The sequence below is a fragment of the Numenius arquata genome, chromosome 6 (genome assembly GCF_964106895.1).
Source record: "Numenius arquata chromosome 6, bNumArq3.hap1.1, whole genome shotgun sequence".
Lineage (NCBI taxonomy): Eukaryota > Metazoa > Chordata > Aves > Charadriiformes > Scolopacidae > Numenius > Numenius arquata.
Genome location: NC_133581.1, coordinates 6,563,405 through 6,591,137, shown reverse-complemented (window position 1 = coordinate 6,591,137; position 27,733 = coordinate 6,563,405). Strand labels below are relative to the sequence as shown.

Below are 27,733 nucleotides of genomic sequence, written 5' to 3'. Positions count from 1 at the left end.
CTGTCTGGTCATACAGTAATGCATCTGCCACCACACTCCCTTTATCTCCTCGTCCCCCTTTCAAAACGTTGCGGTAGGAAACTATGCGAATTGCAAAATATAATGTCAGGGAAACAACAAAATGATGTAGTTAATTGTCCGTGGAGCCATACTCCCACCAGGCAGATCCAATGTTTTATTTAAGATGTTTTCTTTGGAGGAAGACCATGAAAGAGCAGCAAGTTTTACCATTTCTCTCAACCATCCCTCTTCACTTACATTCTAGAAATCAAGTAACTTGTTTGCCCTTTGTGCACCCTTTTCAAAGAAACAGCATTCCTGTGATATTGCTACTAAAACAGTAGGCTGACAGGTTTAACAAGTCAGCGCTTGTATTCATGTCTTGGGAGATACCCACACCCAGGTAGCCCCAACCTGCTCACTAGGGTGATAAATACCTGTTACAACCCACACTTTGGAGTTTTAAAGAAGTACAATCCTCTCGCTACTTCATTGTGACTTTTTCCCTGTATTTTAGAAGTGCGATTTTTTTGTTAATTCTTCCATACTTTGTTGACTCCAATCTTAATTTGTCCAGTTATAGATCCTTGCCACACTTTTCCTGTGCTGGCCTGTCCCCTCTTTCAGTCCACCCAGTGAATGCTTTTCTTTCGAAGACCCTTAATGTCCCCGACACCAAATTTCACTGCAGCTCTCCAAAGATACCAAGTCGCTACAAGTTTTATAAAAACCTGGTGGTGAATAGGAAAGACACCCACAGTATCACCTCCACTGAGGGAAAGGCTGCAATAGGAATACAGCAATCACCTGCTTAGCTGGGTACTGGTGCAGAGCAGACATACCTTGCTGTTCCTAGTCATGGAGGGACAGTAGAGAGATAATGATGCAGAGGAGGGAAGAAAGGAAGGGTACAGGAGGAAAGGGAAGGTGGTGGGAAGGGCAGGAGGTTATTCCACTGAGCCTAGTGAAGGAGGCAGATCCCAATTCTACAAGAAGGCAAAATTCAGCAAAGCTCAGGTGACACGTTTTGTGTTCTCCAACACATTCTCTGCTGGGCCTTTCACTTCTGCCATGCCCTCCCTCCCGTTCTTATAATGCATATTATATACACATACATACACACACTTCACTTGCTCTGTCTGCCTCTTACTCAGTGATCTCATCCTTCATCATCATCCATTAGACAAATAAATTCGGTGGTGCAAGACCTCAGTTATCATTACAGTGAACACAAGTTCCATTGGGTTAAAAGCCCGAGTAGTGCAAACAGGTTACCAATTCCGAAGTGTTTCCAGCTCTTCCAGAGCAGCCTCCTGACATGGGACACTGCTTCACGGGCTGCCAGAGCCCCCTCTATCCCCTGAGCAAGAACACCCAGTTTTATAGTGCCTGGTTAGTCAGTAATTTTTAATTTTAAGATGTCCTCTTCTAACAGTATTTATCTGAACTGCAACCCCAGTAGAAGCAGACATATACACTAATGCAACACCAAGAAAATCTGAATCTTCTGGAGACTGCCAGTATTTTTCAACAGAATTAGTAAGTGGTAACTTTATTATGAAATTGAAGATTGCATGGTGTACTTAACCTGATACACAAATGCTTTTTAAAAAAACAACCCCACAGCTTCTCTGAAGAAGTAGCACAAAACCACATCCATTTGCAGTTATGATTACAGATTTTGCTTCATTTTATGGATGCCTTTTGACATATGTAAAATAGAGCACCTGACCACTTTTAATCAGATATCTGATTTGATTGATTTTCCCACAGTATTCTCCTGGAGAAACTGGCTGCCCATGGCTTGGACAGGAGTACTCTTCACTGGGTAAAAAACTGGCTGGATGGCCAGGCCCAAAGAGTTGTGGTGAATGGAGTTAAATCCAGTTGACAGCCAGTCACAAGGGGAGTTCCCCAGGCCTTGGTATTGGGGCCAGTTCTGTTTAGTATCTTCATCAATGATCTTGTTTAGTATCTTCATCAATGGTCTGGACAAGAGGATCAAGAGCACATTCAGTGAGTTTGCAGATGACACCAAGTTGGGTGGGAGTGTTGATCTGCTTGAGGGTAGAAAGGCTCTACAGAGGGATCTGGACGGGCTGGACCAATGGGCCGAGACCAATGATCTGAGGTTCAACAAGGCCAAGTGCCGGGTCCTGCACTTGGATCACAACAGCCCCATGCAGTGCTACAGCCTTGGGGAAAAGTGGCTGGAAAGATGGCCAGAAGAAAAGGACCTGGAGGTGTTGGTCGACTGTTGGCTGAACATGAGCCAGCAGTGTGCCCAGGTGGCCAAGAAGGCCAACAGCATCCTGGCCTGTATCAGGAACAGCGTGGCCAGCAGGACTAAAGCAGTGATCATCCCGCTGTACTCGGCACTGGTGAGGCCACACCTCAAATACTGTGTTCAGTTTTGGGGCCCTCACGACAAGAAAGACACTGAGGTGCTGGAGCGAGTCCAGAGAAGGGCACCAAAGCTGGTGAGGGCTCTGGAGAACAAGTCTTACGAGAAGCGGCTGAGGGAACTAGGATGGTTTAGTTGGGAGAAAAGGAGGCTGAGGGGAGACCTTATTGCTCTCTACACCTACCTGAACGGAAGTTTCTCTTCTCCCAGGTAACAAGTGGTAGGATAAGAGGAAATCACCTCAAGCTGCACCAGAGGAGGTTTAGATTGGATACTGGGAAATATTTCTTCACTGAAAAGGCTATCAAGAATTAGAGTGGGCTGCCCAGGGAAGTGGTTGAGTCACCATCCCTGGAGGGATTTAAAAGTCAGATAGATGTAGTGCTTAGCAATATGGTTTAGTGATGGTTTTTGTCAGTGTTAGGTTGATCGTTGGACTAGATGATCTGAAAGGTCCCATAGGCAATCCTATGATTCTATGATCTTGCTGGCACTTAACAGAACTATGAGTTTGGATAAGATTTGGATCATATAATTACATGTGAAATCCTCAAAAGTTTAAAAGGATAAAACCATCATTACTTTAAGGCATAAACCAAGACTGCGTGCTCACAGCTTCTACATTTTGCTCCACGAGTGGCTTTATCAGTTACAGAACCGATCCTAGCATTTGGAATTTGTATACCAGTTTACAATAACTGCATGAAAACTTTATCACCATGCAAAAGGGTAACGGCATCAGGAAGAGTTTTGAAGAAAAATAATAAGTAGTAGTTCTGGTGCTGATCCTATTAGCATCGCTAAATTTGCCAGCAGAAGAGCAAGGCATTTACCTTGAAACATCATCCATGTTCACTATTATCCACGCAGAAGGCTTTTTACGTGGCAAACCCAAAAAGCAAGTACCACACAGAAGGGCTCAATCCGCAGCAATATGCTACCATTTGGCAGCTCGCTGATGAATGTTACAGCAAACACTTAATAGCTGGCTATCTGCCTGACTAGTCCATTCACCGCTTTTCATGTTTACAATGAAAGGACACCAAAGATAATACCCAAGATTTGTACAGACAAGTACTGAGGAACAAGAGGATGATTTAATGGCTGGAGAGCAGCCCTGAGGAGAAGGACTTGGGAGTACTCGTGGATGAGAAGCTCAACATGAGCCGGCACTGTGCGCTGGCAGCCCAGAAAGCCAACCGCATCCTGGGCTACATCAAGAGAAGCGTGGCCAGCAGGTCGTGGGAGGTGATTCCACCCCTCTACTCTGCGCTCGTGAGACCCCACCTGGAATACTGTGTCCAGCTTTGGAGTCCCCAACACAGGAAGGACATGGATCTGTTGGAACAGGTCCAGCGGAGGGCCACGAAGATGGTCAGAGGGATGGAGCACCTCCCCTATGAAGACAGGCTGAGAGAGCTGGGGTTGTTCAGCCTGGAGAAGAGAAGGCTCCGGGGAGACCTCATAGCAGCCTTCCAATATCTGAAGGGAACCTACAGGAGAGCCGGAGAGGGACTCTTGGTCAGGAAGTGTAGTGACAGGACAAGGGGTAATGGTTTTAAATTGGAAGAGGGGAGATTTGGATTAGATATCAGGAAGAAATTCTTTACTGTGAGGGTGGTGAGGCACTGGAACAGGTTGCCCAGGGAAGTTGTGGATGCCCAATCCCTGGAGGTGTTCAAGGCCAGGCTGGATGGGGCTTTGAGCAACCTGGTCTAGTGGGAGGTGTCCCTGCCCATGGCAGGGGGGTTGGAACTCCATGATCTTTAAGGTCCCTTCCAGCTCTAACCATTCTAGGATTCTATGATTCTGAGTAGTTAAAGTGACAAAATGCATTGCCAATTTAACTCCTGTCAAAGCCACCATGCTTCTGTCAGACCTAGACAGTAACAGAGTGTTCTAGCAGGTGAGAGGAATTAAGTGTTGGCTTACATATCCAAAAAAAAAACACCAAGTGACTATTTGCTGTATTCATATACATATAAAAGACAGTAGCTTATCTATGGAAAAGTAATTGTCAAGTAAAATAAAAACCACATGCCAAGCAGACCTAAAAGTAATGGCATAGGCTAATACTACGATGGGTGCAAGTACAAGGGAGAGGAAGCTTACATCCAAGATCTAACAGAGAAGGAAGCTCACTGCCCAATTTCTCATCTTCATCTTGTGCTACCATCATGGAATGATCCACAATTTAGGAAATTACAACCTGGTCTCTAGAACCAATTCAGGAAGTGTTTGTCTTTTTTTTTTTTTAATATCAAAGTTGACCTTGGAAGATGGAACTGTTAGCACTAAGACTGACGAAAAAATGTGAGAGTGAATAGCATTTCGTTTGAGAAATCCAGAAGCGACCACACAAGCTTGATGCGGCTTCACAAACCTAACATTTTATCACACAGCTATCAGGACACAGACAGACTTTAAGCAGGATAACACATTCTGAAGATGAAAACTCGCATGTTTATGAGTACTAACAGGGCATTTCAAAAAGCACTCAGCAGCTTGAAGGCTCTTTGAACTACAAATTTTCCCCTGGACTGTCTGACATCCCAGATATTGAAGATAACTGAATGGGGAGCTACATGACCACTTCCATCCAGGAAATCCGTTCTGCTGCTGAAAGAGTTCCTCCTTGCTCCTTCCCACTGCACTCCACTCTATTGTCTGGATCTTCATTAGCGTTCAGAGGGTACATCAAACCAGGAAACATTTCCAGGCGAAAGCCAACTTGTCTATCCCATCCCCTCCCACCAAACCATTCACCCAATGTGACTCACACAAAGCAGTGACGTTGGAGCCCCAGCCCAAGGCAGGCAGCAGGACAAGGCTGGAGAAGGGCAAAATGGCCCTTTTTGGAATTGATGGGGATCTGCATGAGACCACAGTGAGCACGAAGTGCTACCCAAGAATCTGTGTCTAGCCAACCTACAGCATATTAGGACAGGATCTTCCAAGATACATGTCAAAACATTGTTAAGAAATGGATGGCAACAACCACCGAGTACAATCTCTGTTTAATATAGCTTTATTTGTACTTGAATTTTTCTGTACTCCTAGTCCAGGGCCAGATTTTGCAGGTGTTGGAGAGGGCATTTAAGCAAACAGCAATCACATATTGAAGCACATCAGTAATGGAAAAATTGTTTCATGCTTCTACATGAATCACTAGCTCCAAACAGTAAAATCTCAATGATTCAATTGCTTTCATTCCATAACAAAGTTGTAAATATTCCTAAAATCCACTATTTTTACTGCATGATAAATAATCTAAAAAGCAGAGTTAATATTTTTGTAGAACAGTTTGAGAATTATGACTGCTCAGAAAAAACCTTTGATATTGTCACTTATTTTTTTAGATAGTTTCAAACTAGAGATTAGGAAAACCTCAAACTTGAGCTCACCCAAATTTCAATAACATATGAATGAATCTAAATTTCATCAGACCCAGCACCTTTTGCACACCCTGCTAAGAAATAAACAATTCCAATCTGATGACCACAGTGTGCTGATATAAGCTTACATACACTTACATTAATTAAGAAGCCACCACTTACATCATCAATGTATGAGCAAAGCTCTAGTTTTCTGATTGCATGCTTTATTTCATCTTAAAAGTAAAACTTATCAAGACAAGAAGCATGTTTTATCAATTACTTACAGTAAATGCACAACTTTTGTTTTCTACAGGTATATGCAAGATGTTCTCTCAAGTTACTAAAAACTTAATACATGCATTATATAACAGAATAATTCATATTTTACATTGGTGCTATATTTACCACGTCACCTCCTTTATTTTAAAGGTCAGAAGTTTCTATTAATAAACTCTTCTTGACAAAGCGCCCTACACAAATGCACTTAAGAGCGACAGAAGAGAAATCCACCTTGTGAGGTATCCCTTTTCGCTGCTTATACATTTGAAGTGGAGTAAAGATGTAGTTCAACAACACAGGTGAAGTGGATCCCTGGGACCAGGGAGGCAGTTTCACAGACCTGCTCTCTTCCTTGCATCAGCTGTAACAAATTCAACCCATCTCACCTCACTGACCCGATTCTGCTCACCAAACCTGCAGAAACCCAACCCGCCAAGACACATAACACATTGAATCATCATCACTGAAGGGTCGGGAGAGGCTGCTACACCAGCGCAAGCAGGAAGGGTAAAGGAGCCGCAGCTCTTTTTCAGAGGCCGTCATCTTCAGTAGCACAGATGGAGGCGAGATGAACTGCCCATGCAGAGGTGGCCTGCCTTGGTGCCAACACCCAGGCGGGTGCACAAAGTCGGGTAAGAGAGCAGAGTCAAACGACAACTACCTTTTTCCTGATACTTCAGTGCTCAGCCAGATCAACACCATAAACTAGGAAATATTCGGTGATGGGGCATTAGATCAGCAGACAGTGCTACAGAACTGCACCTGATTTTTTATGATTTTTTTTTTTTTTTTTAAGGCTGTTACGGTTTTGGCTGGGATTGCACAAAAAAGTTGGGAGGAGACACAGCTGGGCCAGCTGACCCCAACTGTCCAAAGGGCTATTCCATACCACATGGTGTCATGCTCCACATATAATGATGAGGGAAGGAGGAAGGGGGAATCTTTGAAGTTATGATGTTTGTCTTCCCAAGAAACCATTACATGTGATGGAGCCCTGCTTTTCTGGAAATGGCTGCACACCTGCCTGCCCATGGGAAGCAATGAATGAACCCCTTGGTTTGCTTTGCTTGTGTGTGCAGCTTTCGCTTTACCTATTAAACTGCCTTTATTTAAACCCATGAGTTTTCTTACTTCCACTCTTCTGGAAGGCGAGTGGCTGCGTGGTCCTAGTTGCTGGCTGGGGTTAAACCACCTCGGCTGAATGCAGCAACACTCTGCATATAAATACCCTGAGCTGTTTTTCAATTTCAAGAGTTCGGATGGCAACAGCTACTTTAAGCAGAGGTGTGGCACATCTTTCTCTTCACTCCACTTCCTTTTAAATGGCAGCAGGCAGGAGGACATTTTCCCAGGCATTACTCACCCTGTTTCAGAACTTCCCAGGTCTAATTAAAAGGTCAACAAAAGTCAGATTTTTGCCATAGGAAAAGGCCACGAAGACATGCGACAAGCAATTACTGTAACCAGGCACTAGAATATTTGGAGTAGCTCAAGTTCCTCAGAGGCAGAGAAGAGGGGGACTGCCTTTAAATCTGTGGAGAATACCAACAAGTTCCATGCTAAGATTTGTTACACGTTACAGTAGAAGGCTCAGAGTGGCTTTTTTAATTATTATAAATACTTTCTCCTCAGTTCTCTCTGTAGACCAGGAACTCTAGAACCAAAGCCATTCTGCCTTGCTCTGCTCCTTCCATTGCCCCTGGCTGGGAGCAATGAAGAGGAAGACCATTTACAGCACTATTTTCACTGACTCAAAATGCTAAAAGTCACTACCAGCATAACACAGGGCAAGCAGGGCATTAGGAGCACGGTCAGCCATCTGTAACAGAAAATCCCTGGGTTTTGGGGTACTCAGAAGGTGTGCGCATCTCCAGAGGGCAGGACGCTTCCTGACACTTACTTGCTCAGAAAGGATGGAAGAGAAATACATCTCTCAGCCTTCTGAGGTGTGATGAAAACTTTATCCAGGGAAAAAAAAATGTGCTTCTAATAAGTTCACTACACAACTTTTCCTTAATGTTTGACACCGAGTCAGAACATTCAAAAATTTGTCTATATCAATCCCCAGGCATTCCATACACTACAGTTAATATTTAAATTGAAAAAGGAATCACAGAATCACCTAGGTTGGAAGGGACCCTTTAAGATCATCTAGTCCAACCAATGAAAAAACAAAACAAAACAAAACAAAAAAACCACACACACACAACACACCACACACTCACCACCACACCACCCAACACTAATCCATATCCCCGAGCACCATGTCAACTCTTCTCTTGAATACCTCCAGGGATGGTGCCTCAACCACCTCCCTGGGCAGCCCATTCCAATGCCTGATAACCCTTTCAGTAAAGAAATATTTCCTAATATCTAACCTGAACTTCCCCTGGTGTAACTTGAGGCCATTACCCCTTGTCCTATCATCTGTAACTTGGGAGAAGAGATGGACCCCCGCCTCTCTACAGCCTCCTTTCAGGTAGTTGTAGAGAGCGGTAAGGTCTCCCCTCAGTCTCCTCTTCCCCAGACTGAACAGCCCCAGCTCCCTCAGCCTCTCCTCGTAAGACTTGTGGTCCAGACCCCTCACCAGCTTCGTTGCTGTCAGACTGACAGGCCTGTAGTTCCCTGGATCATCCTTCCGACCCTTCTTGTGGATGGGCATCACATTTGCTAGGCGCCAGTTGGCTGGGACCTCCCCAGTTTGCCACGACTGTTGGTAGATGATGGAAAGTGGCTCTGCAAGCACTTCTGCCAGCTCCCTCAGAACCCTCGGGTGAATCCCATCTGGGCCCATAGACTTGTTTATGTCGAGGTTATGGAACAAGTCCCTCACCATCTCCCTTAGAATTATGGGGGCTTCATCCTGCTCCCCGCCCCTAACTGCTAGCTCAGGGGTCTGGGTCCTCGGGGGACACCCTACTCCACTGCTAAAGACTGAGGCAAAGAAGGCATTCAGTACCTCAGCCTTCTCCTCATCCTTTGTCACTATGTTACCTCCCATATCCAGGAGAGAGTGGAGGTTCTCCCGAGTCCTCCTCTTGCTATTAATATATTTATAGAAATTCTTTTTATTGTTTTTAACATCCAGGGCCAGGTTAAGTTCTAGCTGAGCTTTGGCCTTTCTAATCTTTTCCCTGCATAACTTTACTACACCTTTGTAATCTTCCCAAGTAGCCTGTCCTTTTTTCCAAAGGACATAAACTTTCCTTTTTTCCCTGAGCTGTGACCTTATCTCTTTGTTCAGCCATGAATGTCTAGATTTTGCAGGGGAAAAAACTAATCTACTGGAAATCTATAAGGAGATCCTAAACCTTGGCCTTTGATGTAGATTTCTAGAAATGGAATCAAATGTTATGGCACACAGATCACTAGCAGTACAGATTTTTTAAAAGTGCTCATGGCTCAAAAAAAAGCCAAAAATTGTCATTATTAAGAAACAAACCAAGAAACCTGCAGAATTTTGTTTTAGAATATTGCCCATTTAAGTTATCACTTTGCTAAACAGCAGCAACTAATTATTCTTAAGTTTCAAACTGACCAAGATCATAACACCTGCTATTAAATAAGAATAAAAATCCACCTAAACCTTGCTTAGAAGCAGGTGTTTTGTTTTAATACACATTGAATAGCCCTGAAAGAAAACATTTTTGATACATGATAAATTGAAATATTAGATACATGACAGTTTATACATGTTCCTGTTTTTAAACTGTCCTTTAAAACCAGTAGTTGTCCTAAAGAGCTTTAACATTGCACATATATGCAAAGCATATGGAACAAGAATCTAAAAAGAGAACACCATGCCTTTTCCTAGACACATTTCCAAGTCTCCACGCATTAAAAATTCGGCTTTCTCTAGTACAGTCAGGGTGGAGTTCTTCCTTCTTCTCTTCCCCTCAGTCTGCATTTTTGTCACCCTTTCTTATCCAATTTTCTGCTAATTAATGTACAGTACACGGCATAAAGTGTTTCCCCTTACCTAAATATTTTGCGTATCAAAGAGCTCACTTTTGCTTTTGTTTAGTATTTTCAGCCCATCTTTTCCTAACATCTTTGCCATGATATCTTTCAGAAATTCTTAAATCCAGTTTCCGGATCACGATTTTAGACAACGAGCTCTCAACAGTCTGGCAGCCCCCATGACACGCTTCTAGGCATTCCCAAACCTCTTGTAGGCTCCTGGAAGTTTATATCCTCTACACTACCATTTCAAACCACAACACACCTCCTGTTACTGCACGCCCCAGTGTGATCATCATCAGTCCAAGCTCCCTGGGTTCTTGTTTCTCCCTCTTTCTTGCTTATGCTTAAAGCCAGCAGGAAACAAAAATCTGTTCGCTGTCCTTAGCCGATACCAAATTACCACCATTAAAATACGAAAAGTATGTCAATCATTACACTCACAGTTGTAAATACCACCTGTCACACCTTTACATCTCACTCCTTAGTTTTTCAAGGTAGGCATATCAAGTGAGGCTCATTCCAGCAAGTTTTTAGATCAGATGCAGTATCTGATAGAACATTCTCCTGTTAAGCTTAGAGTTTTAAACACAACTTTTCAGTTTCGTACGCGCCTCCTTACTTGAATTTAAGATTATCCACGTGCCATCTTTGTTTAATAAGCCCTACATCCCTAATCCTTTTCCCGTAAGATTTATTTCCACACATTTAAGCAGAGAATTCCTTTTCCTTCCTCATTTACAACCCATCTAGACAGGTGTGTTGATTTGAAAACAGAAAATCAAGTACCAGGACATTCAGAACAAGCTTGTAGTAGGCTGGCAATCTCAACTCTTCATCTATACCTCAGGCTCAGTTCTGCTGGCTTCCAACCTTTTCCTTTACTCATACTTGGAAATAACAACCAAACGTTTGGATCCTCAGTGCAACACCAGGGTGAGCACCTGCATGCCAGTACAGATGCGGCTGGAAAACCCTACCAGCGCAAATGTGCTTTTGAAAGTTTCCATTTCCAGAGCAGGAACAGATGAAGATGCATTAACTTCCTTCCAGAAGTCTTCCGAGACACTACACAGCCTCTGAGGAGGTCACAAGCAGAAGATGAGACCACAGGCAGAAGAACAAGGAATTTCTGCCAATCTTCAAAATACTTTAAGCTGGTGCAACGTAACTGCAAACTATTACAGATGCTGAAGTCAACTATTTACAGAGAGAAGTTGCCTTTCTACTTCCTTATATATCATTTTAGCTACATCCCGTTCCTTTCTCCTCTTTTTCCACAGAATTTAGTATTTTCCTTCGCTAATTTATCTCCAGTGTCATCTAAGTAAATCTTGGCTACTTTGCCCATTCAGTGATTGGTTTGGTTCTTACGTAATATTTTCCACTTGCATTGACTCACTTCAAAAAAGACCAAACATTCAGTCCCAAACCACAATCTTTTCAGGACTGTCAAACTTTTCATCCTTGATGCTGTAGTTCAGATGTTCCAGTTTCACTTCTGATGCTAGTACTGCAGAGCTGAGGCTATGTCACCCTTTTGTTCCATCAACTTCCTTGGAAATTTCTGATGGAAAGAAGTCTGGAAGAGATGTGATCTTCTCTATCTTTCCATCTCTAAAGATTGTCAATGTTTACGCCTCTTCCAAGTTGTTTTTTTTTTTTTCAACCTACATGAAAAAGGTGCTTGGGACTGCTCGTTCAGTAACACTTCGTTCTATGTTTGGGTTGCCACTGTGAATCGAGCAAGGGCATGAATTTTTTAATCTCTCAGTAGTTTCATGGCCTTTAAAGTAACATACAAGCTTTGATCAATATAAATTGTATTGAACCAGTTGAATAGTGCTTTTGATACAAGTCTGTGGCAATGGTCTCTAAGAGAGAGGTACCATGCAGCATTGAGGGGATGGAAGAATGTGCTTATAAAGTTTGCGTTTTCGTTGTTCAAATCTTCTGTAAAGGTGTTAAAGTCTTCAAGACTATTTTTCTGGGAACCATCCTAATGATTATACCTTAACAGCCACAATTCCACTTCTATCATTATTTCTTGAAGTTTAACTCTTGTTTCCGGTGTAATTTGAATTTTAAAACCAAGTTCATAGCAGCATCATTACGTCCACAAAATCTTTAAAAAGAAATAACAGGCACGGCTATGTGTTGAACTATTCCACTACATTATTTGCACGAGCAGCAAGTGTCACTTCATCACAATTTCTATTATGGTGCTCAGACTGTACCAGAAGTTAACTCTTACACAGGAACAAAAATGTACCTAATTATTTTAAGAAATTCTATGATACCTGAGTAGTTTGTGCAGTTGCTGGCAAAAGTTCAGCCCTGACTGTCTGACTGTTCAGCTGTATTTTAAAGGAAGGAAAAAAGCCAGGATCATTTGCAACTGTATTGCATGAAATCAAGACTTAAGAAGTTTGCGTTTTCTGAAGAACCACTCTATAAGAAATGCCTTTTCAAAGAACTAAGAAGTCAATTTCGAGTCTCATCTTTCCTACATGAAGAGATTTTAACACATCAACCCCCCCAAAAGTCTAGTAAGAATCTTTCAGTTATCACATATGAAAATTTTTTCTTCAAAAATCTTCCTTCAAAATCTTATTTAACGCACGTTAGTACTTAAGCTCAACTTAAGTTTTTCCTTAACATACAGGCTATCTGGTACCTCCTGGTACTACCTGGTACTTCCAGAAGTGGTAAAGATGTCTGGCCTGACCACTGTTTGTAGTGTATCCATCAATATTTAGGACTTTAAGTGATGCTTTTCCCAGTCCTTTCTAATTCATGTACTTGCATATTTTTTATTCCAATACTGCAAATTTTAATTCAAATACTATGACTACATGACAATCTATTTCTGGACAAGTGTTAAAAGATGACAAGCAGACAGTGTTGACTTCCTTTTCCACGAATTGTTATGCACAGCTAAATTTATTTCCTTGCCAATTTTATTTTTTTATTTTTTATTTTTTAAACACAAAAGTGATAACTAACACTCTCCACCTAAGTCCCTCAGAAAATGCAGAGGGCAGGTTCTTAAGTGTTATATGGGACATGATGGGGGGAGGGAGAGATGAGGGCAAGGAGATTGAAGTAAGAAGTAGGTCTTGCCCATGCTTCTCTCTTGCAGAAAGATAATCCATTATCTTCCACCAGCTGTCACCCATTTCAGAGCTCCCCATAGAGCTTTGAAGGTAAATTACTGGAGCACATTTTCCAGTAAAGTCTCTGTATTATTTATTCTGTAGCTATCAAGCATATACTTGAAGTAAGAGCTATTATTACCAATGTGCACAATGACATACTACAGCCACCGTGTTTCTAAAATGTGTTTTAAAAACATCACTGCAAAGTGCCTTCTCTAAATACAAATAGGAAATAGGAAATAAGAAGTAAAAGGACTGAACAATGAAACAAAAGAGGAAAGTAAGGACATGAGAGGAGGGAGATGATGTCTCTCAGTAGTTTTACATGGCAAGACTGTCCAAAAAAGAAGTTATTGCCATTACTTCACTATCTGGTTTTTCCCCCCAAGGTATCTGCACAGTGTGCAGGTACCTCCCAAGAGGGAAGGAATACACTGAAACTAGAACACAGGGTGAACAACTTCCATGTATCACTCAAAAAACAAAGCTGAGGGCTCACAACCACACATCTGAAATAACTAAATAACACTTTGTTCCAAGTTTATTCTGAAAAATCAGCACAGATAGTAAATTGCTCACATACACAGTCCTTGCCCCAGAAGGGCAATGGATGATTACAATATATAGTACAGTCAACGAATGCCTTCATGACATAGCTGACAGTACATGTTCTCTGAGAAGGGTCTCTACCAGCCTTCCAGGCATTTAAGAATCATCACAATTGTGAAAAATCTTATTATTTTCCCAGAACTTTGCAAAAACACAGATATGAATTCATGGTATGGGATAACCTATTAAAAATTACAACACACCAGTAATAAAAGAAACAGTTCTTGGGTTTTGTCCCATTTGTACACTGTTATCCTCATCGTGGATAGCACTTCCCATGCTATTTTCCATATATCAATACGGTTTTGAAACACTGAATTTTCTGTGTGTTTTGATTTGCTAAGTGCACTATCATCAAGAAAGAATATCAGCACTAAAAAACATGTTGCAAGTCCAACTTCATGTAAGTCATACGAGCTCTTATTTTACAGATGAAACCAAAACCCAGACAGTATCTCCCATTAGATCTTTATGACTATGAGGAAGATTTGTTTCACGCTGTTGTTAGCAACTGCTTAGTCAGACTTCTTATATTGTCGGATATAAGGATATTAGGAACCCTACTAGATAGAGATCCCTTTGTGATAAGAGAACATACCTAGCAGAACAGCTAAACCTGTATTTTTCATAAGGGATGATTCAGGCTCACAGTCATGCAGGCTCTTCTGACAGCTCCATGGAACTAAAGCTTTAAAATACTTCAACTGCTGTCAAGGCTAACAACTAGACAAAAGGAAACCACACTTGGGAAAAAGCACTAGACATAAAACGTAGGTTCAAAGTTCTTGAAACCTGTTCTAGCAATTCCCTTCCAGGAACAAGGAAGCTGGTGCTTATATTAAATACATGGCAGAAGAACATGAACAAAATTTATTTTCCCCCAAGCCTAAAATTTAGTGAAAAGCTTGTCAATATATTACGTTCAGACTACATGGTAAAACGTCAACCAGTCAGGGTAAACACCTGAGATGACCCAAAAATTAAATTTACACAAGTTGTGTCGATTACTTTATCTACAACAAGAAGATTCTATTTCACATATTTTCTTTTCATTCTGAGAAGTACGAAGAACAACTGTTTTCTATTAAAGCAGCTGTGATGTTAAATAAATTTGCTAACACAGGAAACAACAACAAAAAAAAAGATACTGAATCACAGAATAATTTTAGGTTGGAAGGGACCTCTGGAGAGCAGATTCCAACCTCCTACTCAAAGCTGAGGTAACGTCAAAGTTCAATCAGGTCGCTCAAGGCCTTGTCCATCTGAGGTTTGTCTCCTAGGACAGAGAGACTGTATCACCTCTCTGGATACCTCTTCCAGTGCCTGACCATCCTCAGTAGGAATACTTTTTTCCCCTTATTACGGGTAGTCAGAATCCTCCTTGCCACAGCCTGTGTTCTCCTGGCTGGTACACCTGAGAAGAATCTGCCTCTGGGTGCTCTCTAACCAAACATCTGGCAGCTGAGGTTCATGATCAAATCCCTCTTCTCCAGGCCCACCAAATCCAGATACTCCAGGCTTTTCTTGCCCATCGTGTGCTTCAGGCCCCCAGCCATCTCAGTGCTGCTCCGCTGGACTTCTGCTTCAGCTTCCTAATATTTTTCCTGTACTGGGAAGCCCAAAACTGGACACAGTACTCCAGAAATGGCCTCAGAAATGCTGTAAAGAGCAGAATAACCACTTCCCTCAACCTGCTGGCCGCATTCTTGCTGACACAGTCCAGTCATGCTGAACTTCGTGAGGTTTTTGCAGCGTGAAGAAAAAATAACGCTGGTACGCAAAAGGTAAAGTATAGGTTGTAATCTCTGCTATCCCTGCCCTCAAAAAGTGCCTGAAACATGAAACAAAGCTTTTACAGTGTTTAATACTACCTGCAAGAGCAGGAGGTTTGTAATTAGGATACCTGTAGCTCTGTCAAAATCAACCAGGGCACTTCTGCTGCTGGCTTGAGCCACTCAAATGCACGCACACCTTTAGCGTTGAGGATAATTACTGCAAAGCCCTTTCCTAAGAGCAGTAAAAGCTTCTCCATCACTGATTTTTTTTTTTTTTTTTAAATTAAAAATCCCCTCCCGCTTCCCTCCTTCTCAAAGTGTCAGGTCTTTTGTCTTTACAATTCACATCGGATACAGTCAGCTTCGGGATGCACAAGCGTTGATTATTTCTAGCCATGGACGTAGACCTGCCTGGGTCAAGCCTGACCAGTACAGCCCTGCTGGTACAGCGCTACACCCAGTCCAGTAAATCCTGCTGGCCCACAACACCACACACAGAGTGATAACCACAGTTCAGTTGCCTTAATAACCAGTAAATACTTCTAAGGGTAAGATAAAAGTCTGTGGGCCTGATACAGCCTCCCATTGGGTATTCTCACTGTACATTGTCCTCTATTATTTTATCTGGAATACCAGGCCAGAGTTTAAAAACAGCTGTTTGATATTGTCATTATTCCCAACTTAAATATTAACTGTCCAGGAAACCAAAGGCTGAACTTACTAGTAATGGAAATCCTTCAGTGACATAAGAAAGTATGTTAAAACAGTCAAATTTCATTCCTCCGTGCAGCGATACCGTGCCACACGACTATGGCATTTTGCTACAACTAGTTAAAGCTGGTCTGGAAGGAAAATGTTTGTGCTTCTTCCCTGTGACACACCACACTAACTCATCTGCAACTTCTCAGAAAGTCTGCTCTGAAAGATGAAGTGTTTGTTGTGAGTTTAGGAAAAATACCATATTACCCATAAAAGGCAGAAAGATTAAATACCACAGACTCCAACTTCCACTCTGCATTTGTAACTCAACATCTAGTGGTTACTGGTTACCAGTTATTCCATTAGGACTTTAGATCACTTTTAGCCATTTGTAAAAATTTTCTTATCTCAGCCTCCTGTAATAAGTTATATAGGGTGAGGTTCTGAATCACAAAATAGGTAGTTTCCTTTTTATTTTTCTTTAGGTAACTTGAGAGGGCTGCAGAGCAACAAAGCCATCCTAAAAGGAACCACTGATAGCGGGCACAGTGAGATCCCACCCTCGCCTTAAAGAACACACAATCTAAAAAGAAAGAAAACATGGACAGATATTACACTCCCATTTCGCTCAGACACAGGGCAAACGACCAGAGACTAGATAATGAAAACCTAATTACTTAGTTTAAAATTTTGAATGTGAACTTCTTACTCAAGTATACCTACCCATAGAAAAAATACAGTAGTCAGAGGGCTGCAGAATAAAGCCCGCAGGGCGCGCACACCGGGCATCCATCGCTTAGTGCGAGTAAGAAACAAGGAGACTATACTTATATCACCATCGTACACAGAAATGGCACAAGGGGGAACGATGACACATGATGACTTGACTAACCTTACCAGAAAGGGAGCTAAATTTAAAGACTGAACACGCATCTTGAAAAGCAAAACTTTGGGAACACGTCTTAAAATGATAATAGGATCTTCCTGCCTAAAGTCACCCTCCTGCTCTTTCTACCCTGCCTTAATTACAGTAAAATAAAAGACACATCTAGCTTTCAGTACTGATAATCCAAGTCACATGGGTAGCAAAAAAGCCAGCAGCACACGGCAAAACTCCACAAAGAAGCCAACTTTTGAGGAAAGATATGCAAAACTAAGATTGTAGAAGTCATCCTGTAACAGCAGCAGGAATTCTGATGCATACAGGCAATGGAGAAGAACCCCATCCACCTCCAAGGAACACTTAGGTCTCTAGAAGGCAGGGGGGAACCAGGGATAGAGGAATTCCTCAAGAGTGGGAAAAAGGTTTCAGATGTCCCAGAAGTATTACCATGCAATTACTAGAAACCTCATCCTTCCTCAGCTGAGGACAGAGATCTCTCCTTCCAATACCCCACTTAGAACAACTCTAAAAGGAATTCAAGTTTTTAATGCCTTCAATTAAAAAAATGGGTTCTTTGCTGGGAGTTCTTTGCTTTGTTGTCTTTTTTCTAGTACTACAGGATTTAGAGAAATTTAGGGCATGATCTATTTTTATCCACCTTAGTAGAAGTTTTAGTGACCCAAAGTTTCTCCTTAAGTCTCATCTATCCAGTGAAGGCAAACAGTTTAGTTCTTTGGCTAAGGGACCATTACTAGCAGGGAAATCATAATATACGAAAAAAACCCATACTTCTATAGTGGCTGCTATATTTGGGGCAAAGTTACACCACCTACAAAAAGAGTGAATCCACATCCCAGGAACTACACAGTCCCAAATAGAAGTACAATATTGCCAGAATAGCTGCAACACTCCTTTCAGACTGACTTCCACATACCTACTTAAGTGAGTTTAAAACTGGCTTCATCTTACTTATTATTTCATCTCTCACTCCTTTTTTTTTCATGAAAATTAGAACGATATAACGATTTAGGCTGAATTAAAAGTCCTGGTAGAATTTTGTACAGACTTTTCGAGAATCCTGTACACGCATGTCTCACTGAACTGGCATAAACACATTTCAAGTAGGACTTCACAAAGCAATTATCCATGTTTATTTTTATGCTGGAGAACAATTATAAATGGTGAAAAGAATTTGGGTTATATCTGAAATTGATGCTGCTTCTGACCTTTTCTCAGCCTTTTTGGGAAAGGCAGCTATACATATTCAGGTCTCAATGGCACTGCACTTAATCAAATTAAGAACTATACCTTAGCCTTCATTAATGCACAGCTGATTAATGAACTCCGTACATTTTCAATGATTCAATACTTGGTAAGATATCTCCACTGCTTTCCAAAGCTCAGACTCCTTTATAGAGGTCTCAGGTTGGGCACCTGGAGTGAACTGTGGCCTAAAGCTTCAAATGTAAGTAATAACAGGTTTCAGTGTTAAGACCCTGATGACATGAATGACAGAAATCAAGATCTCGGGCACTTCAGGATGCCTAAGGCTCAGCTGGCAATGATGGATGCACACACTTAATCTGAATGCACTCTAAGTATATCTGCAGACATGATTACTGAGATCTATGCAAAATCAAGGCTTAAGAAAACAGTGTATAGTTTCCTATTGAAGAAAGCTACATTCATTATAGTGAACAAAGATCTTTATAAATGAAGGCTTGCATTCTGGCAATCTGCATACGCTGATGAGAAAAATAGAGTGGAATATTTTAGCATCAGGAGACAGCTAAAAAGAACAGATCACTGAACCACAGACCAAACGTACTTAGAAATTCTTAGATGTAGAAAAGCTTTTTAAAATTAAATCCCTTTTCTTAAAAAACAAACCAAAACAAAAACAACAAAACACCAAAAACCCACAACAAAAAACCTAAACCTTCAGTGGGATACGTTAGTGAGCATGCTACAAGCTCTTTGGTAACTACACCAAGAATATATTGGAATTCTCAAGTGTACCTTATAGAAGACATAGAAAATTAATCTCAACTCTGTTTTTAAAGCATTAGCAAAGGCAAAAATACAGTAAAAATCTTTTAACAAGTCCCTTCTATTGTTCTAAACAGATTTGCTTGTGGTCCATCATCCTATTCATCTTTTCAGACATGGGTAATGAAAAAGATGAACATATAAAATTTTTCCTAATCCTAGGCACAATCTCCTGTTAATGGCTCAGATAAATTTGTGATTGTTTAGGTAAGTATTATAATTCTTCTTTTTTGTAATACCCATCTACAAACAGCTTGCATGACTTGCCTCAAATTACAAGCAAGGGATAAAATGTAAGTTTCATAAATTTGAAGAATCTGCAGTAGTTTAACATTCCCAACTAATCTCAGCTACAGATCAACATTTCTAAAACCCAAAGCATTAATATATAACATAAAGTAAAAGCAACTTGCTAAAAAAAGCTAATGAAGTCTCTTCAGTTCTGACTCACGCAGTTAATATCATTTGTTTCTAGTAGGTGTAGAAGAAACTGACTCAATCCCACATGTGAATTATTTGCAAAAAAAAAAGTTAGTTCAATGTCATTTGATAAAAAAGTTCACTGCAGTGAATCTGCTGATTAAACCAACATCCAAGCCATTGCCACTGAGAATGTCAACCACTGAAGCTTTAAGAATGTAAATTAAGTAAATTTTTTTCAAAATATTATATCTTAATATTACTTAAGAAAAAGCAATATGAAAATAATTTAGATTTCTAAGTGAAGTCTGAAAAAAATGTTAGAATTATGGATGCTTATGAAACCTGACTTCCGCATTCTATACCTTATCATATACCATGAGTGAGAAACTACTAGCTGCACACATTTTTTTCTATAGGAAGACAAATTTATTGATAACTTATTCATTCCTTTCTGAGTTTTCATATGTAAACAAAACTAAAATACAAAATATAGGTCACAGCCTTTAACATACCACATAATTCCTCAAGCCCTCAGTGAAGACTATTTATTAGCAATTTCATCCACAGGAGAAAAGCAATAACGACTTCCTTCGATGGGACAGACAACCAGCTTCACCCAGGAGGGCTGTCATTTTACCAGCACACGCCAACGCATCTCTCATCCTCCAGACCACGTTACTTTCCCACTGTCAAAACATGACTGCGGCATTCGGTGCCAGTGCTTCACAGCATAAAGTTTTACAGAAAGAGGCATTAAAATATAGTGTCTTGTTTTAAAAATAACAGATTAGAACAGATGTACCGTAAAGGGTCCATCATGCAGCATCAGGCTTTGAACCTCATGCCTTGGGACCACTAGCCCTGAGCACAAGGCTATCAAAGCCAACATGGCAGTCTGGGCCACTCCAACATTAATTAATCCTAACATATATTTTTCAAAAGAACAAAAACAGTTTACACAACAGCAGAGAAAGCTGGAAACCCAGATTCGGCAGCCATGCTTGCGCTGTTCTACCAGATGACCAAGGACTTCATTAGCAAAGGTGATCCAAGCTCCAGTGCCCCATCTCTGACCACAGGAAAGCCTTCAGGTCTCCAGCTGCATCCGCACTGTACTGTGCACAAAGAAACCATGGCCACCACCACCACTGGCACTTCCAGAACTTCTGCAAGGCACCTGTAGCTTCACCCTGCCCCAGTGGGCCCTCACCCACACCTTCATGCAGCTAGCTCTAGTATAAGGGATCCTAACAGGCTTTGATAGGTAAGGGATAGAAGAAGAGGAACTTAGGCCAGAATCTGAAATTCAGTTTTCTTGTTCATCAGCTGTCTTCATTACCCAACCGCACTCACTTCGCACATGTGCCCAACAGGCTTATCACCCCCTGCACTGAGAAGGACATTATAGAAGCTAGCAGAGCCTGAGGTCCCTCTCTGGCTTTCTATGCGCATTTCTGCAAGCAGGGGAGGGGGAAGAAGTGCCAAAGGAAAAGAAGAGAGGAATTTAATCCCTCAAGTCGAGAGATATGACATGTTATCAAGTGACAGTTTTTCCTGGTGTAACCCAAAAAAGCCAAAGAAAAGATTCTCGTAAGCCACCCTCAAAGTCTGACAACTTTAAGGTCACTTCAAAAACACTTAAGGATAGTTTCCACCTTCTATACTAGCAGGACTCTCAGCCACACATCATGTCCTCCCCACCCCTTACCTAGTACTTATTCAAGTACATCAGTGCCTGTGGCAGTCAGAGGACTAGATCTGCCCTGCAGCTAGCTCCAAAGATGCTCTAATGCAGGCTGGGAAGACCTTCTCTCAGGTCCACATCCACTTCTGAATACAACTGCTTTCAGGCTGGGAGAACAGGCTCCATGCTCTTCTGACAGAAAGGCCATCCTGCAAGGTTCTCACTTCCCTCATTAGATATTTTTATTTGAAAGGTTAAAGTGCCTCTTTAAGCAGAACTGGGAGGAGGAGAAAGTAGGTCTGGGAGTAGACTTGCAAAGTTCACAGAGCCCCCCCCCCCCCTTCCAGCAGCAAGATGCAAAACTTGAAGTACCAGTCTTTACAGCGACCCAATGTTGTGAATCACTGCAGCAGCACAACAGCAACCTTCCTGGTGAACCTTCCACACGTATTTCCATCTATGGTCCAGCCTCAAGTGCAACAGATATACCACCCAAAAGCAGCAGCTTGAGGCTAGAGAGGTTGCTTTGAGTGCTCTGCAACGCACATTTTCCCTCCTCCAGCCCAGAGTGGGAATATATTGCTGGTATCACACCAGCATCCAGTGCCTGTTATGCCAGACTGTCTTCAAGGGCTTGGCAGCAGGTGCCCAGCCAATCTATTTGTGCTAATCATCTGCAATCTTCTTTCTTCTCCCCACAGCTTCAGCCTCCCCTTAAAGTAAGTTCTTCTTGGGAAAAAAACACTAACACTCAAACAAAAAAAACCCACCACCACCACCCAAAAGCAGAACACCAGTCTAGCTGGGCAGCAGACCTTGTAGAAATGGAGAACGCAGAAGATAAGCCAGCACTCGAACAGACAGCTCATAAATGACCAGGAGGAACAGTGCACCTGCTTCAAGTCAAAAAACACATTTCAGACCAGTCTAAACTACTCTGACATTGGTTCTGAGGTGTTTCCACAGAAGAGGACCAGCCAGTACATAGTCCAGGAGTGAGACAACACTGAGCGAGCTACGTGGGGACTTGTGCCATCTTGCCCTCGGTAGCACGCCAGCAGTACAAAACAGAGTCAGAGGAAACAAAAGCTGAAGCAAGAGAGAGCATGAATGCATCAAGAGCTTTTTGAATACAAATAAGGCCCGTTCCTGTTAGACTCTTCTCTGAACACACTTGCCTACTGGCTGCAAACTGTGCCAAGTAGCTGTTTAAAAATAGAGCAGGGGGCTGCGCCGGTCCCTGCTGATGGAGGAAAGGGGCAGCGAGCTCCAGCCACAGCCAACTGAGATAACTCCTGAAAAACCAGGTGATGTCAGAGGGCCACGAACGTGGTGCCAACCAGCAAGGTGCCCTGCAAGCAGGCCTGCTAGCACAGGATTATGAAAGGTTTGGATCCCTCGGTATGACAGAATGAGGGGCTCTTCTCCATAAAGAGGAACATGCTGTACCTGGAAGCCAAAGGACAAGTGATGCACAGTCACCTGAGCTGCAGCAATGCTGTTCCAGCACTCCTGTACTTCTCATCACGTCAAACAAGGGACAGTATACATGTTTTTGCAGGAAGAGTCTCTTAGGAGGTCCCTCTGCAGCGCGTGGGCAATACCATCCCACAACACCCAAGCACTGGTATGCACCATAATCCATCGGATAAGCCCAAAGGCCACGCAGCCTCCTCTGTGTGTGCTGAGCGCTTTAGGTCATCTCCACCAGTGGCCTGGGCCAGCTTTACCAAAGGAAGCACCTCCATAGACTTCCAGGGCTACGCAGACTGTTTTACAGGCTTTTTCAGGACTGTGCAGTTCCAGCATCTCCCAGGTTGCTCTCCGGACAACCCTAGTGTGCTGGAAGGTCTAGCAGAGATGGTCAAGCAGTTTGGCCTCAGAGGGCTGTAGTACGCCTGTTTCACTGATGGCTTTCAGAGAGGAACGAGCAAGCACAACGAGAATAAACTGGACTCCTCACTGTTAGGAATTTTCACTCTAGGAGCAGCATATGTAGCAACAGTTTAAAAGACACTAAACAGATTTAGTAAATTCTTTCTGAACACGTAGACATGGGTCTGCTATCTAACAGACATGGATTCAATTCCCTCTAAGGATACTGAGCATTATTTCAATATCTATTGTATAAACAATACAGCGATAACCAATTGGGTGAGACCTTATTCAACAGGAGTTATAAATAAAAATTACTGGAAGAAAAGGACTGTTGAACTCTTCACTTGCAGCTCAGCTAGCTCTTCTCCAAAGATACTTGGCATAAAGATATGTGTATTATACTTCCAGTATAGGGGAAAAAATACAGTCTACTTTAAAGCTCCATTCACCATGGGAAAGCGACAAGTGCCAAGGTTAAAATGGCAGATTCTTACAACATTTCCAAAGTGATGGAAGCCACAAGCCGCCCCAAGGCGAAGGGCCACACCCTACCCTCTTCTATGGTTAGCAAATAGGAAGAAGATTTTGAAGAAATAAGCCTGTGGCAGGATTGCCAGGAAGCAGCAGCGGGATTCATAGGACAGAAGCAATGAGATCCACCATTCGGGGCTCACCAGCCTCTGCAGGTGAGGTGTGAGGCTTCTAGAGATGTTGAACACGGAGAGGGTGGCGTAAGCCTCACGAGATAAACATGGGACTTAATTTCCTGGACTCCCCAATCCCACAATCACAAGCTCCAGAATACAAGTACCATCGTGCTGCTGTCAGACAGCAGGTATCTCCACGTTCAGCAGCTACATCGCACAACTCAGCATCTCCTCTGAACCCCACAGCCAGGGAAAAACTCTGCCGCAACTACCACGCCTGAACTCTATTTTCGCTTGGCAATTAAGAACGCAAGCAAGTCCATTAGCCATGCTGAATCATTTTAAGGGAATTTTACATGTGTGATACCTCACACCCAGTTCTAAGTCCAAAATACTAAAGAAATGCTTGTTATATAGCTCGGCTTAATTTAACTTTAATACCTATGCAGCTTATTTCCATTGTCAGCGATAAGTCTCCATTTTGTCAGGAAGAAATTCCTCCTGTCTCCAATTGATAAAGAAACACTGATCTTCAAAGTATATCCCAAATATTTAACTACACTTTCATGCTGCTACAGACACATAACAGCACACAAAAGTTGTGCACATCAATCCAGAATATCTTCTAGCAGAGAATCAGGCTGTAATTAAGACTGCACATCATGACATGAGGAAGATTAGCGTGTTTGGCATGATATTTTCCTTATTAGCTGGAGGCAGAAACAAGTTCCTTGTCAGTGGAAACATACTGTGAGGCCATTAGGACACAGATAAAAGGTGTCTCGATGTTGGCATTTATTTGTTTTTAACAGCTTGAAGGAAAGGGAGGAACACACAGTATCAACTGTAATTGTTTTTGAGGGTATTCCTTGTTGATGGAACACAAATATACAGCAGTCCAGATTTAGGCCCATCCCCTTACCATCAAGAGCCTGGATTATAAACTTTTATCCCTTCTCTGCAGCACCAGATGGTAGCTCACATACATTTCAATTATTTATTGAATAGGCACTTTGTTATACTAGGGTAATCCCACACTGCAGCAAAAACTACACACTGTTTTTATTGCAAGCTATACTTTTCATCAAGCCAGTAACCTTTTCACATTCAGTGAACACAATAAGTAGAATTAAAAGAGGCGATTTTATAAACAATTGGATAATGGGCCTCTCCATCACACAGAAAATGATAACGCAGGGATCAATCAGTAAGACACAACCACCAGCAGTGCTATAGAAAAAGCATATCATTCTTTGGCCTCCCCCAAATCTTTTCCTCAACTTCAGTGCTCACAGTACCACCGTAGTCCAATTATCACATTTAACAGTTTGTAGGTGCTCACTCGTTCCAGCCATCAGCTTGAAAACAAGAGTATACAACCAGATTGCACTTTGCAGAAGCCATACAAAGCTCCCACCACAAAACAAATAATCAATGTTCCCCAGGCTGTAGCCTTGCGGGGCAGATGTGATAAAGTGGTTAATTATTCAGTTGGCAATCGCATTACTGACGTCAATAGAAGAGTCCAGGAAGTGAATCCTCTTAGTTTGTTAGTGTATGACAAAGAGTGGTGGTCCCCACAGAAATTAAGGAGAACCAGCTGTCCCTACATGTTAGTGCTCTGGTCTGTAGTGCTAAAGACACATTTGCATTTACTGAAGTAAATCGGCCCCTCCCCCTCCCTTAGGAAATCCTTTGTTTTGGGTTTTGGTTTTTTTTTTTTTTTGAGAGCTCTTTAAAAGCCTAATTAACTGTACACGCATGGAACAGCTGATAAACGGGACAGTATACTCATGAGCAATGATCTCTCCTCCCTCCTCTCCAATTCTTATTCCATAGAGAAGTTAAGTCACCTTCATCATACATTATTATTCATAACTTACTCAGCTGAATAAACCAGTCAGCCACCATGGCCATTTTAACATAAGTTTATTTAAGCATGCAGCAGAGAAGGATCTCTACTATCCGCATACCTGTAGCCAGTGGTCTTAACTACACAACACTGGATAGAAAACTTTTATCCTAAGCGTTATCACAAGTATCCACGTTTTCTTTTGTCAGCACGCTCCGGACTATTGGAGGTTTCTCATTATCAGGCTGCTTAACAGTAGGAAACCATTAAACAAAGCTGTTATAAAGGCTGCCTGGAATTGCTCTGTCCTTCGGGGGCATGCCCAAATTAAAAAGCCTGCATGATGAACGGTAACTGTTGTTCCTCCAAGACACACACGCCCTCTCCAACAGCAACAAATCCGGCACAAGAGCCGTATTTCCAAGCCTGAGCCTGCTGCTCTCCTTCCCTCCCCCAGGTAGGAAGCCCTCCCAGGAGCGCTGGATTAGCCTGACATTTCGGGTTAAGCCGAGCCCGGTTTCAGGCCAAGGACACTCCGGTGCTGTTCCTGCTGCCGGCTGCCAAGCGGTTCGCTGGGGACCGAGCGGGGCTGGGAGGAGAGCTGCCGGGGTCAAGGCCCGGCCGGCGGCGGGGGTGTTCCCCGGGGAGGCTCCGCATCCAGGGGCGGCGGCTCCCCGCCCCGCCCGGGGCCCGGCCGCAGGCAGGGAGCGCTCTCCCGGGGCCGGGCCGCCCCGCCGCCCCTCGCCCGGCGATGAGGGCAGCGGGGATCACCCCTCCACATGCACCCCGGCCAGCCGGGCCGCGTTCCTCCCCTCACGGCCGCATCCCCCCCGCCATCCCCGCGGCCCGTCCCCGTCCTCACCCCACTCGAGGAAGTCGGAGACGTATCGGTCGCGGCGGAGCGGCGAGTCGCGGCTGCACTCGGCGTAGACGCCGACCAGGAGGTCGAGCAGGGTCTCCACGCTCAGCACGCTGTCGTGCCTCTGCGGCCCGTCCAGCACCAGCTGCTCCAGCCGCTTCAGCCGCACCTTGGCCGACATGGTGCCGCGGCGGCGGGCGCAGGGCAAGGCAAGGGCCGGGGCCGCTGGGGCGGCGGCGGCGGCGCGCTAAAGGCCCGGGGGCGCCGCCGCGCTCAGCCGCGCCGCACCGCCCGCACCCCCCCGCGCCGCCTCACGGCCGCGCCGGCACCGAGCGCCTCTTTCCACGGGCTCCGCTTCAGGTCCGGACGGTCCATGGGCCGGACCCGGCCACCCGTTCCGGCCTCTCCCCGGCGGCGGGGAAGGGCTGCGACTGCTCCCGCTCCTCCTGCCCCGGCGAGCGCGGCCCGGCGCGTCCCACCGAGCGGCCCCGGCGGCGCCCGGCCACGCCCACCACGCAGCGTCCGCGCGCTCCGACGTGGGCAGGGCGGCGCGGAGCCGCGCAGGAAGATTGGGACGAGCGGGGCGCCGTACCCGGGGGCAGGGGGGTGGAGAGCGGGGGTCCGCCCGCTGCCGGCGGCGCCTCGGCAGATTCGCCGCGGAGGCTGTGAGGAGGGCAGGCGGCTCCAACTGCGGCTTCCCGTCCGCACTTTCGTCTCCCGGCGACGGGGCGCAGCTTCCATGTGTGTGCGTCCCAGCCGTCCCAATAAGGTTTCGGGGGAGAGGTCCCCTCCTCACCCCTGAGGAAGGGACCGCGGTGCTCTGGAGGCCGGGCAGCCGGCCCCGAGCTGCCCAGGCCCACAGCCAGCCTGTGACTTCCCTCGAAGAACAGGGGTGACCCCGCGGGCCGCCATCCCCACAGGCCTTCACTGGGCGCTGCCCACCCAATGCTGATGTCGGGCTCGGGAGGCTTCTCCTGCCGTGGATGGAGCAGGGCCTTCCCTTTCCCTGCCTTGGACACGATTCCCTGCTCTGCGGTCATACTTCGTAGAATCATAGAGGGGTTTGGGTTGGAAGGGACCTTAAAGATCATGGAATTCCAACCCCGCTGCCATGGACAGGGACACCTCCCACTAGATCAGGTTGCTCAAAGCCCCATCCACCCTGGCCTTGAACACCTCCAAGTTCCCTGGGCAAGC

The 27,733-nt window shown here is 43.9% G+C and overlaps 1 protein-coding gene across 3 annotated transcripts in view; it reads right to left on the bottom strand.

Annotated features, from left to right (window-relative positions):
- CDC42BPB (CDC42 binding protein kinase beta) overlaps nt 1-26,717 on the bottom strand; it is a 97,691-nt gene extending 70,974 nt beyond the window's left edge. For all 3 annotated transcript variants that reach the window (XM_074148760.1, XM_074148761.1, XM_074148762.1), the window contains exon 1: nt 26,540-26,717. In XM_074148760.1, the coding sequence (XP_074004861.1) occupies nt 26,540-26,717 (178 nt within the window). The remainder of the gene's footprint in view (nt 1-26,539) is intronic.
- Nucleotides 26,718-27,733: the final 1,016 nt, after the last annotated feature.